At 36.2% G+C, this 13250-nt stretch overlaps 1 protein-coding gene across 3 annotated transcripts in view; it reads left to right on the forward strand.

Moving 5' to 3' along the window:
- The window catches only part of pax5 (paired box 5), a 55520-nt gene extending 48594 nt beyond the window's left edge, over positions 1-6926 (forward strand). For all 3 annotated transcript variants that reach the window (XM_067402674.1, XM_067402676.1, XM_067402675.1), the window contains exon 11: positions 1622-6926. In XM_067402674.1, coding sequence (XP_067258775.1) covers positions 1622-1704 — 83 coding nt within the window. In that variant the 3' untranslated portion in view covers positions 1705-6926. The remainder of the gene's footprint in view (positions 1-1621) is intronic.
- Positions 6927-13250: the final 6324 nt, after the last annotated feature.

The raw sequence follows: 13250 nt of genomic DNA on the forward strand, positions 1-13250 counted from the left end.
AACTGTGTCAGAAAAAATTATCTTAATTATGTCAGATAACACTTAAGCAAAACATGGTCAGGTCAAAGTGTCTGAATAGTTTTTGGTTCCAAATTTATCATCAATTTTACTGGTAGTCCACTGTATTAAATTTTTTTTGGTATAATATGTCATAGTTTACTTGATTTTGCTGTCCTCACTTACATAAATGAACTATAGTGTCCTACACCCACTAGTAAAAATATATCAAAAATGTCAAATTGCTAATTCACAGTTTTGAACTGATTTACCCAATATGTCCTCCAACCAATAGGACCTTATAGGTCGTTCGTCACTTCCCTGAAATATGACCCATAGGAGCGTTTGCTAAAGTTACGCCCCATCCACAACAGGACACTTTCATTTTAATGCATTGTTCCCTTTTATCTGCATCTTATTTCGGGTAGTAGTCATTAATAAAAAAAAATAGTTTTGCTAAATGGAAATAGGAGAAATGGTGTAAGAAGTCCACACATTGCATTTAAATGAACACGCATTTTGATTGGTAACAACAGTTATACGTCATTTCATGATGACAGACGTAACACAACACTGTCATTATTTTAACTGTCATTATTTTTCATGAATTTAAAACGTAAATATAGGTCGTAATAATTTGCTTGAAAAACGACCTATAGGGTTGTTTTTGTTTTTTGTTTTTTTGAGGACAGTCTCGATTTACTTAAACAGAACTGGTTCACAACAAATTACAATTTAAATCATAAATGCTATTGAAATGTTTTATTGAAATCTTTGTTTTAAGGCTCTCATCTTAGTAGTGAGACAAGGAAGGATTGTGAAACTAGTACAGTACTTAAACTTACTGGGCACAAAAAAAAAAAAAAAACATTGAATCATTGCAATAATCTGTTCCATAATATCAATGTCAGCAAAATAATTGTGAATATAGTGTAAATTTGAAATATATCCCTAGTATCTATGACAACGTGACATACCTTACGCTCTCAAACCCTGTTTTTACCACAACACAAAAACTACTTAATCACACTCACATAATCTTCATTTCCAGTGAAGACGAACACACACATCCACCATATTTCTCCAACACATTTCTCCCAATTTCAAACTCTTTACCTCCGGCAACAAAGACTAAGCAACATCGCTGTCCCTCCATTCCGTTATACCCCTCACTCATGCCCCCTGTCTATGTGTAATAAAGAAAAATAATTCCTGCTAAAACTAAATATGATACTAAAGACATTTCTGGGTCTGAGGGTTCCATCAGCACTTAATGCCAACACAGACTGATCAAGATGGATCATGTGTCTTATAGAGCACAAATGGTCTTTTCCCAGCAGAAACTGAGCTGATGATGATGGTGTCATTTCAAATAAGAGGAAAGGTGACATGATTGTGGGGGACTGATAAATCAAAAGTACCCTGGACTGTAAATCCATCATCCTGTAATCATATATATTCTTTGTATTGAATGCATTGCTTCTTATTTAGCATTTATTTTAATGCGATCTGAAATCAACAGCAGTTTAAGAACAGAAGGGCGTGTTTAAAAATAAATGTAGTGCCACATAATTGAGATTAAAGACAAATGTTGTTCATTCTGTTCATCTATTCACCCTTGTAGGATCTCCATACTACTATAGCGCAGCCACACGGGGAGCAGGAACGGCAGCCACAGCAACTGCCACTGCCTATGACCGTCACTGACCAGCCGGGCAGAGGAGAAGAGGAATGGTGAAGGAGTGGGAGGAAAAAAAAAAAAAAAGAGCAGCGAGAATGGATTGATAGCGCCCACATGAGACTGCTTACATATGGAAGAAAAGAAGTGGAGGAGGAGCAGGAAGGAGAATGGAGAAAGGAAAAAGAAAGAAAGAGGTGACAATGTTTTCCTGCCAATTACAATCAATGGTCCAATCAGAAGCTTCAGCTGATGTGTCTAATTTGTGTTCATTAGTGGAAAGTATACACCCATTCACCTGTATTCCTGTGGTGTCACCTCACACTAAGGGCCGTTTACACGACACCGTTTTCAACTAAAAACAGAAAACTTTTTATGCGTTTTGATTATTCACTTACACAACAACAGCGTTTTGCGGGCCTGAAAACACAAACTTTTGAAAAAAGGTTTTAAAGTAAACGTTTTTGAAAACGATACTGTTACTGTCTCCGTGTAAAATACAAAAATGCCTTGCGCATGCGTATTAGATGTTCAGTTTATAGGTACATAGTGTTGCTTTACAAAGTGACATTGCCAACTACTGGCCCGGCAGCATAATACAGCGTTTTTAGTCGCTTTCGCAGATCCTTGTGAACAGGGATCGTTTTGACAACATTGTTGTCTTTAAGCAAAAAACGCAAAGAAAAAAAAACTTTTCAGTTTTTAGCACATTGTTGTCGTGTAAACGTACCCTAAATCTGTTATTGCTTTGATTTATCTTCTGTCATTAAAGCCTTGCTTATCCTATCGTCTTTGCATCTCTATGCAGTCTGTTCTTATAGAGATGATCAGGTGTTGGGAGTTGGTACCAGACAATCTACTAGTGGCAGCTTGAGATGACCTACATGATTTGAGTTCATTTTTGAGTCAACTGTGTGAATGTGGCATCATAATCTGTTTTACTAGACTGCTAAAACCATGAATTGCTTTGGAGAGAACCTAAAGTATTAAGTGAACGGAGATTCAATAGAGTTGGACAGAAAACTCAGGTTGGAATATTGGCATTATTTACATTAAAATTAGCCAGCGTGAAGGACAGACCCATTTCACTATTGATCATGGGATGCTTCCATTTGAAATTGTAGTGTAATTATGGTAGAGTTAGGAGAGATATTACTGAAATCAGCCCTGATGCGTAAGCACAAGAATATTTGAGCCCTCAGTTCTAATCTAGGAACCATTTAAACATAATGGACTCGTTAAAAAAGATGGAAGTTTAGCATTAGTTGCGATGCGGTGGCTATAAATGGACTGTTTTGTGATTTCAGTCATTATGTTTGAAAATGGCAGCATTAAAGCACTGTTGTCATGAATGAGAGCATCTGTATTTTAAAGACTCCTCTCCTTCCTCTGTGTAGATAAATACTATTTACGTATGTACAGAATACCCCTATTCAACTGTACATTAGTAAGATTTATAGCTATTTATGATGGAGAGTAATATATATAATTGTGTGTAAAAGTTTACTGCAGACAAATGCTACAATGCTACTGCTAGCTAAAGATGTTGCCGTGGAATACGTAGCTGGTTCTCTTTTTAAACCCCTGATGTTTCATTCCAAATGCAAATCAGTTGCAATTAATAGAGCTTGCTGGCATTGAAGCGCTGACAAACTTTTGTAAAGTTGCTACATTTTAGAAGGGGAACACCATTAGCGATGCTAATTTCCCCAACAGGAAGTGATGTCATACTGTCTGTCCATTCAAAACTCCTTAGCCTCCCCAAAGATACTCTTCAGTAGTGCAAACAGACACTCTTAAAAGCACAAAGTGACAAATCTGTTATCCGAAAATGACTTTTTATGTTCATGCTCTTTCTCTTTGAGTGCATTTGTTTTTGAATATTCCCTTCATCCATACTGCGCCAAGACAATGCATGAGACCAAGGTGGAGGCCTTACCAAACTCTCTATGTAGCAACATCATGCTGTACATTCATCCCTATTTGTCTGAGATATCCTGTACATCTATCACTTACAATGACAAGAGCTTTTGATATCATTATTGACTGATATATTGATATCTAACTTTAGATTCTAGTAGATGAGAAAAGACAAAAAGTGTGCTTTATTTAGCTATTGTCTGTGATGAGTGTTCCCAGTTCTTGATTTCATTGTTTTTTCTTTTTTCAATACACTGTGCATTGCTGAGTAGCTTTCGAAAAAGGAGAACACTGTAGTTTTAGTAGTGAGTCGCAAGCACCAAAACTTTGATGTGAAATAAGAAAAAAAAGACAAAACTATGAATATATCTATATAGAAGTTGATAGTTTTTATGTTTTTATGTTGTTGCTCTGGACTGTAAAGTAGTAATAGGATTACATTTGTTTGTAGACCATAAGTTGCACGTTATGCAACTCTAAAGAAACCCTTGATGCCGTTCACCACTAATGACTACTGGTGAACTTTGACCTTTTAAACTTTTAGTCAGAGGCATTATGAACCTGAAGTACACCAGCTAAAATCAAGGACAGTGCCTTTATTTTTCTACCGAGTCATCCAGAATGACCATGTGTCACTAAATTGCGAAGCTGTCTGCATGACATAATGAGATCAGAGCTTGACCAACCAATCAATCAACCAATGCCACTGCCCACAGTTTTAACAGTGTTTTTTTTTTTACATGCCAGTTTATAAAATAATTAAAACCCAGCAAACAAACTAGACTCAACAATTATACTCATATAATCTATTTAATATTCTAACAGCAAGTAAAATATGATTATCCATTAAATAAACCATTGTTCTATTATATACTTGTACTGCTACCACCTCAAGCAGTGATGTACTGACGAGTAATTTACACTAAAAACAGATTCAGTATGACAATATGAAGTTTTAGTCAACTAATTGCAAATTTATTATCAAAACTGACATATTCTGAGACCCAAAAGCTGTTTTATTTTCTGATGAAATAACAGGGTACACTCTTTGAAGAAAAGGTTCTATATAGAACCTTAGATGGTTCTGTCATCATATATAAAACCTTTTAGGGGTTCCCATCATGGGATCATTTAATTTTAATTTTGTTTAAACTCATTTTTATTTTTGATTAAATTTTATGAATTAAACAGCTCGTTAACATACTTTATCAATAGAAACACATTATTATACAATTATTAAATACATTTCTCCTCATATAAAACCTTTTTGGCATAGAGGGTTCTTTGTCAAAAACCTATACGGTTCTATATAGAACCTTTTTTTCTAAGAGTGTACAAGAAATTCCTGATGGTAACATTAATTCCTTTCTCTTATAAGGATAGTTCACACAGAAATGAAACCTCTATCATCATTTATTCACCCTCATGTTTTTCCAAAAATGTTTCAACTGTTTCTGTGAATATACTGGAAGTCGGTCCAAAATAACATTGGAGCTCATTGATTTTCATTATATGGACAATAATAAAATACAAAAACATATTTTGAAATGCAGGTTGGAACGACATGAAGGTGATTTTAGGTGAACTGTCCGTTTAAGCACTGAGAATGAATGTTAGATTAATTATGAAGGGATTGCCTTGCCATTTATCTGACCATTTTTGTTTAAATAGTGGTTGTGTATTTCTGTTGGCTTAAAATAGAGAGATACACATTAAACACACACACATGCAGTCCTTTTGTCCTTCGTCAGGTCATGAACACGCCACACCTCTCCATCGACATGATCAAAACCTGCTGCGCCAGCAAAATCGAACACCTTTCTCTTTTCTCATCCTCTCTTATTTCAATTTCTTATTTCCACCCCCACCCCCATTTTACTCCCTTTTCCTCTCTGGTGCACCTTTAATCTCATCAGATCTTCCTAACCCCTTAATCCAATGACATCAGGATTAGAAATTCTACAAATTAGCCGTTGATCACCTTTATAAAAAAAAAAGAAGGTTATGATCACATGCATTTAGGTTATAAATAGCATGCATTTAAAATCTTGGTTTTAGATTATTGGCATACAAGTTCATTTAATTAGTCTTATTTTTTTCCATTCACACTCATTCTCATCACAAAAATGTGGCAAAGTAGATACCTGGCTTTCAATTATACCTTAAAACAGTAGTTTACTCTTTAAAATATGGCTTATGACTCCATATCTAAAATGTTTCCAAAGTAAAAGCTGAGCATCATGAATGATACCCATTCATCCAATGAACATGTCTTGTGGGAACAACCCACAAAATATCAGAATATATGAGTCAAATGCCATTTCCCAAACAAGCAAAAATTGGTTCACAATCCTAAAACAGTAATATATTCGGTGATGTATTGATTCTACAAGCGGTACGTCCACATCAACATTAAAGGTTTCCCAATCAAAGCAGACTTTTAAAAACAGAGGACTTGGTTATCACCTTATTGTGGCCTTCTGTGTACAATCGGAAGCTCCTTCTGTAATTACTTGCTAATAGTTTCTTTCCCAATGGGTTCATAAGTATTTTTTACTCAGTTTTTGAAGTAAAGATTAAAGATTTTAAGAAAGTTTGAAACATTTTGACGAATTTGATAACAGCAATCAGTTCAATTCAAAAGAAAAAGAAAAAGAAAGAAAAAAAAAAAGAATAAAATCAGTCCAATAACATATCTGTAGCATCCACCAAAGTTAGAGATGCCCGGTTTAAAAGTATTCTCTGGTGAGCGTTGCAAAATTTTTTCAAATTATGAAATAACCAACATGACAGAAAGATGAAGGCAACAGATATTTGCAATGAGTAAATGAATGAACTGCTTCTTTAAGAAATGTGTATGTTTTTTATTGAATTTTCTAGTAGTAAAAAACTCTTGGTGTTTTTCTCTGCGTGTCGTGTGTTGTCTTAATATTTGAATGTATTTACTGCGGAACAAAATTTGCCAAAGATATCATGTCATTTGATTTCAATCTTTTTGGTTCTTCATGACTTAGCTTATTTCTTCATTTTATCAAAATCTGTCCACAAGCTGGAAATAAATGTGATTTGATATTAATTTTCTAATGGAATTATATTGTTATTGTTATATTATTATTGTTATTTTTATTATTATGATTTTTATTTGTTTGTTTTACTGTTGTTCAGGGTTATTCAATTGTCTGGCATTCCTCCTAATCCCTGATACAGGGTCATAGGCTACTCTGTGTATGTGCATATGAGTGAATGTTGTTTGTGAATTATCAATTTACGTATGTTGTAATGTGAAACTAAGAAGTAATTATTTGTAAATATTGGCCATAATTTTATTGGTTCATCAGAATAAAAGTAATTTTTTAAGTTCACAGCTTGTATTAGTATTAATCAAAAAGCTTGATTTTCGTGATATATGTCTTTGCTCAGTTATGTATTAGAAACATATGTATATACGGAGCCATGCACATGAAATGCAGGAAAAAAAATAGTAGGCTAAATTGTGCACACGATTTACTTATTCATTCCCTTGATTTATAAATCGTGCGCACAATTTATTAATTTGTTCCCTCGATTTGCTAAATCATGCGCACAATTTATAAATCAAGGGAATTAATTAGTAAATTGTGCACGTGATTTGGCAAATCGAGGGAATGAAATTGTAAATCATGCGCACAATTTACTTTTTTTCCTTCATGTCATGTGTGGGGCTCCATATGTATAAGATATGGAGTTGGGGTTGTTTGCGGTAAAGTGAATGAGATGCAACTAATACAGTGCCATTAATATGGAGTTGGTCCCCCTTTGCAGCTATAACAGCTTCCACATTCTGGGAAGTTTCTGTGGGAATTTTTGCCCATTCATCCAATACAGCATTTGTGAGGTCAGGTACTGATGTTGGATGCCACCTTTACAATAAGTCAGTTCATTTCATCCCTGCTATATATTTCACGTAAGTGGTAAGTGGTATTATTGGAAAATGGAAGTGTTTAGGAACAGCAGCATCTCAGCCATGAACCAGAAGACCACATAGAGTCACAGAGGGGGGTCACTGAGTTCTGAGGCGTAAAAGTCATTAAAGCTTTGTTGACTCCATAGCTGAAGAGTTGCAAACGGGTGTTAAGATCAGCACAAAAACTGTGCAGCTGGAGCTTCATGGAATGGGTTTCCATGGCTGAGCAGCTGCATGAAAGTCTCTCATCACCAAGTACAATACCAAGCATCGGATGGAGTGGTGTAAAGCACGCCGCCACTGGACTCTGGAGCAGTGGAAACGTTCTGTGGAGTGACGAATCACTGAATCACTGTTTGGCAGTCTGATGGGCGAGTTTGGGTTTGGCGGATGCCAACATTACATACCTGACCGCATCGTGCCAACTGTAAAATTTGGTGGAAGAGGGATAATGGTATGGACTGTTTTTCAGGGGTTGGGCTAGGTGAAGGGAGTGAAGGGTAATCTTAATTCTTCAGCATCCCAAGACATTTTGGACAATGCTATGCTTCCAACTTTGTGGGAACAGTTTGGGAAGGAACTTTCCTATTCCAGCATGACTTTGCCCCAGTGCACAAAGCAAGGTCTATAAAGACATGATTAGATGAGTTTGGTGTGGAAGAACGTGACTAGCCAGGCCTCGCCATCCAACATCAGTGCCTGACCTCACAAATGCTCTACTGGATGAATTCCCAAAGAAACATTGGAAAGCCTTCCCAGAAGAGTGGAAGCTGTTATAGCTGCAAAGGGGGGTAGACTTCATATCAATGTCTATGTATTTAGAATGCAATGTCATTATAGTCCCAGATGATGTAATGACCAGGTGTTGCAATATTTTTGTCCATACATACAGACACATAAAGTTTATATTAAAGTACAATATTTTTAATGTCATCACCTCTAATATGCACAACTCCAGTGTTGCCTGTGTGTGACAATGTTGCAGGGCATTATTTTCAAGGCTGCAAGCATATCTTTTTAATGATGTGTGCAGAAATGAACCATTTTAACCACAAATTAAATGGATATTTTTATGGGTAAACGGAAAAGCACTCTAGCAACTATTTACAATTTTGTCTGTCTTCTTTCTTTCAACAAGCAATGAAGTTATATTGCTACAGACATGTAGGCTAAATAGAACTAGATATGACACAGGTTTCATAAACCTAATTAAAGAAACACTTTCAAAAGACAACTACAGTGTTTCTAAACAAGAGAAATCAATCTACTTCCCTCTATAGCGCCACATAAACACAGCCTCCCCACTTTGTGAGAATGGAGCTTACCAGTGCTTCAATTTTGGCTGGTGGCCTGGTCCACAGGAGGTCTTGACAGGGGGTGATAATGGACCACAAACTGCAATACAACAACAACACGCCACATATACGCGAAAAACAGCTTCGGCCCAGCTGGATACACACTCAGCACCAGCTGGGATTTGGTCGCGTGCCAGGTTACCATGTCTCTTGCACACATTCAGTAACACAGTTTTGGGTCACTGCCCGGATACCTAGTTTGCCAGGTTGGCACTTGTGATATTTCGGTGCTTGGGTGCATTCCCAGATTAGAAGCACAGTGGCAAACTGTGATTTCTGCAGAGCTTGAGTCTCAGCCAGATAACATGATGAATGAGCACTTCAAAGCAGAGGAGTTCCTCAGGTGTGTACTTTTGTGACTCTGGATACTCTGGATACAGTGGATCATTCTCTCCTACCAGCCCTTTCTAAAGCTCATTAAAGCATCCAGAAGTTACTTACATAAATATGCAGTTGTGTCCCACAAAACCTTATACTTAACTCCCAAATTGATGCCAATAAACATTTTCTGATTTCTTACAGATATTCGCTCAGGGATTACTTAAAATATAATGGGCATAATTATCAAAGCAATGTAGTACCACCAGCTGAACACCCCTGATGAAAAGACCAGCATGACAACATAGAATGCTGGTGTGCTGCCCTCCCCATCAGGCTGCATAAATTCCAATTGAGAATCCTTAGAGTTAAAAAAAAAAAAAAAAAGTTACAAATTAGCTATCCACATTCACGTTCATTTATTCATGTGAATATCACATTAAAATAATTTGGTCAAAACTTGATCGTAAAGACATTATCGCTTTATTTAGCTGAGCACATCAAGTACAGTAAACATAAGCTGGAATGCAAGAGATTTGCTCTTGTGCCTCAAACATGCATAACTGAGCTTATCTTTGCCATATTTGATGTGCTCTATGCATTGATCAATGTGTATAAAGCCTATATTAAAACTTTCAAAGGACGGACAAAAATAATGAGAGAATATTCAGCTCAATATCATGATTAGGAGTGTAATATTGCCTTGTTTTGAGTGAAGTGATTGAGTATATTATTCAATGACTCACTCACTCACTCATTGCCACCAACTGGTTTAATGATGTAACATGCAGATGAGTCCGCAAATGCACCAACTGACAGTCATATGCACAAACACAAACAGTTAAAAGTCCAAGTGATGTTGGACTGTATACAAACACTTTTGGAATGACGCTCGGCCATCCAAAACTTTTCATTATGCAGTTGATATTTATATCACAGTTACACAAATGACATGTGCATTTAAAGTGTTCAGCAAGCTTCAGTAAATATGTAGGGGAAAAACACATGTGAACGCTATATCCACATTTTTTAATTACATCCACACCACAGTATCCTTAATAAGACACAGTGAGCTATAATTGAGAGCATACACCAATACGAAGATAAATAACTGAATTTTAGTCTACAAACTAAAATGAATCATCTGTGTTGGACAAATTTTCTTTCTCTTTATTAGACTGGCTCCTTCAAGCCTGATTAAATAAATAATCATGACATTTTTATTTTTCCTGTCTATTTTATTTGCTCTTGCTCTGCGAGAAGAGCACGAGTGGGAGAGATAGCCATTAGAGGGCCAAGAAGCCATGCAAATTAACGTCACTCACAGAGCAGCTACTTCTGCGTGTGTGTGAGTGGAAATGGAGGGTGCTGGTAAGGTAATTGCAAGAGTCTTATTAAGACAGAGGAGTGTAAAGCTGACGTGCAGGTGAAGACACTTGCAGGCACACACATAGAAGTACACACACGCTTACAAGAGGACGCACATGTTCTCTCCCCCTCATACACAAGCAACTTGAGTTACTTGATTACTAAAAGTTGCAGTTTCTTTTTCTCTCACATTCACACATGCTGATGGTCGTGAGTGGGCCTTAGGGGAGGCTAAGAGGTGAACAGTCATTTTCAGGAAAGTGAACTCCCTACAGTAATTAGTTTAGAGAAGTACTAGCTCTTATTTAAAACTTTTAAATGCCTAAAGAAGTTAGTTGGTATTAAAGGTCTTTCTATATATTCTGCAGTTAGTAAGATAAGGACATTTTCTGTTAAATTACAAACGATTTGTGTTGAGGGCAAATGATGGTGTTTCTGTAGCATGTTTGCAACATCAAGGTTGTTCGTTTTATTCCCAGGGAGCATGTGTTGATGAAAATGTATAAATTGAATGCATTGTAAGTTATGGAAGCCTATTTCTACCTCAGAGAGAGAGAGAAAACAATAAAAAAGTAACTCTAAAATAAAGTTTTAAATAAGAAATCAAGTCACATTGTGAGATATAGTCTCATTTAAAGAGATAGTTCAACCAAAAATGAAAATTCTGTCATCATTTACTCACCCTCATGTCGTTCCAAACCTGTATGACTTACTTTTTTCTGCGGAGTACAAAAGATGTTTTGTAGAGTGTTGGTATTCCTTTAAGAGAAATAAATAAGTATTATAATAATTAAAGTCACAATCAATTATGAGATATAAAGGCATTTTTGGAAGAAATAAAGTTACAATTACCATTTTATTTACTCTGAGGTGGAACAAACTACAAGAAATATATATTTTTTGCATTGATCCAAGAGCAAAAGATAAAATCCACGATGACTTCAAAAAGAGGGGGAAAAATACTGAGAGCTTGATTACGGTAGACAGAAAATGTCGTCAAATAAGCCGTCACTCCCTCAGCCATTATATTAGAAACACTCACGTAGCAGCATTAAAGGGGGATAGTTCACCCAAAAATGAAAATTTTATGTTTATCTGCTTACCCCCAGCGCATCCAAGATGTAGGTGACTTTGTTTCTTCAGTAGAACACAAATGATGATTTTTAACTCCAACCGTTGCCGTCTGTCAAATAATGCTAGTGGGAACTTCTACTATAAGAGTAAATAAAACTTGCATAGACAAGTCCAAATTAAACCCTGCGGCTCGTGATGACACATTGATGTCCTAAGACATGAAACGATCGGTTGTGCGATAAACCGAACCGTATTTATATAATTTTTTACCTCTAAAACACCACTATGTCCAACTGCGTTCAGCACTCGTTTAGTAAGGTCTGATCGTAAGGTCTGATTTTATTTACTCTTATAGTAGAAGTTCCCATCCACTAGCATTATTTGACTGACAGACAGCCAACGGTTGGAGTTTAAAATCATCATTTGTGTTCTACTGAAGAAACAAAGTCACCTACACCTTGGATGCGCTGGGGGTAAGCAGATAAACATCAAATTTTCATTTTTGGGTGAACTATCCCTTTAACTAGTTTTCTGAAAAGGCAGTATATTAGAAATATATTACAAAGTATTGTTTTATAAATAAAAATAGTTCTAGATTTACAATGTTAATAACTGTGAAAATGCATCATCACAGTCTGTGAAAAGGCCAATGTTTAATTTAACATCACCCTGATTTTAATTTTCAGCCAAAATTCATTATCTGTCCAGTGTCGGAGGTATACATCAAGCCAACGTTAGGTTTTGACGTCAACTTGATCTTCATTTCCAACCAAAATTCAATGTCTGTCCAGCATTGGAGATTGACGTCAAGCCAACGCTGGGTTTTGACATCAGCCCAATTTTCATGTCCAGTGAATCACATGATGCAAAAAGCATGCATAAAGCAGACATAAAACAAGCATTTCCACAGTTTCCATGTGTCTTGATGACATGGAAAATGTAGATTGTTTCAAAATCAGTCATTTGCTGATGGGATATCATTACTCACGTAATGAGTAACCATCGAGTGCTTGCTATTGTCCTGCTATCACACATACACAGGTTTGTTTTGCTATCAAAGTGAGGAAATTCCATAGGTGTAATGGTTTATATACTGTACAAACTGTACATTCTATTCCCCTACACTACCCCTACTCCTAAACCTGCCCATCACACAAAACATTCTGCATTTTTAATAAAACATTGTTTAGTATGTTTTTAAAGCTATTTTAAATGAGGACTCATGAAATGTCCTCATATTTCATGTTAACGTCATAATACCAGTGTGATACCCATGTCATTATACAAATTTGTGTCCTCATAAATCACAAAAATGCACACACATACAAACACACCTTTCACTCTTCTCTAACCTACTTCTCCATTCTCATTTCTAAAATGCACAACAGAGTAAAAGTTTAGTTCAAGTATGTGAACATTTGTGTGTGGATTAAAGGGTTAAAACAAATGTTGATCTAATCGGCTAACTAATGCTCCAGTGAGCTGTACAATTTCCTTGTCTTTTCCTATGCCTGTAAAACTGACACTCATGACGAGTGAAGAAAGGAGGAAAAAAGAGGAGAGAAGTGAGCTGACAGGCAAAAGACCCTCTCATCCA

The sequence above is a fragment of the Chanodichthys erythropterus genome, chromosome 12 (assembly GCF_024489055.1).
Source record: "Chanodichthys erythropterus isolate Z2021 chromosome 12, ASM2448905v1, whole genome shotgun sequence".
Taxonomy (NCBI): Eukaryota; Metazoa; Chordata; class Actinopteri; order Cypriniformes; family Xenocyprididae; genus Chanodichthys; species Chanodichthys erythropterus.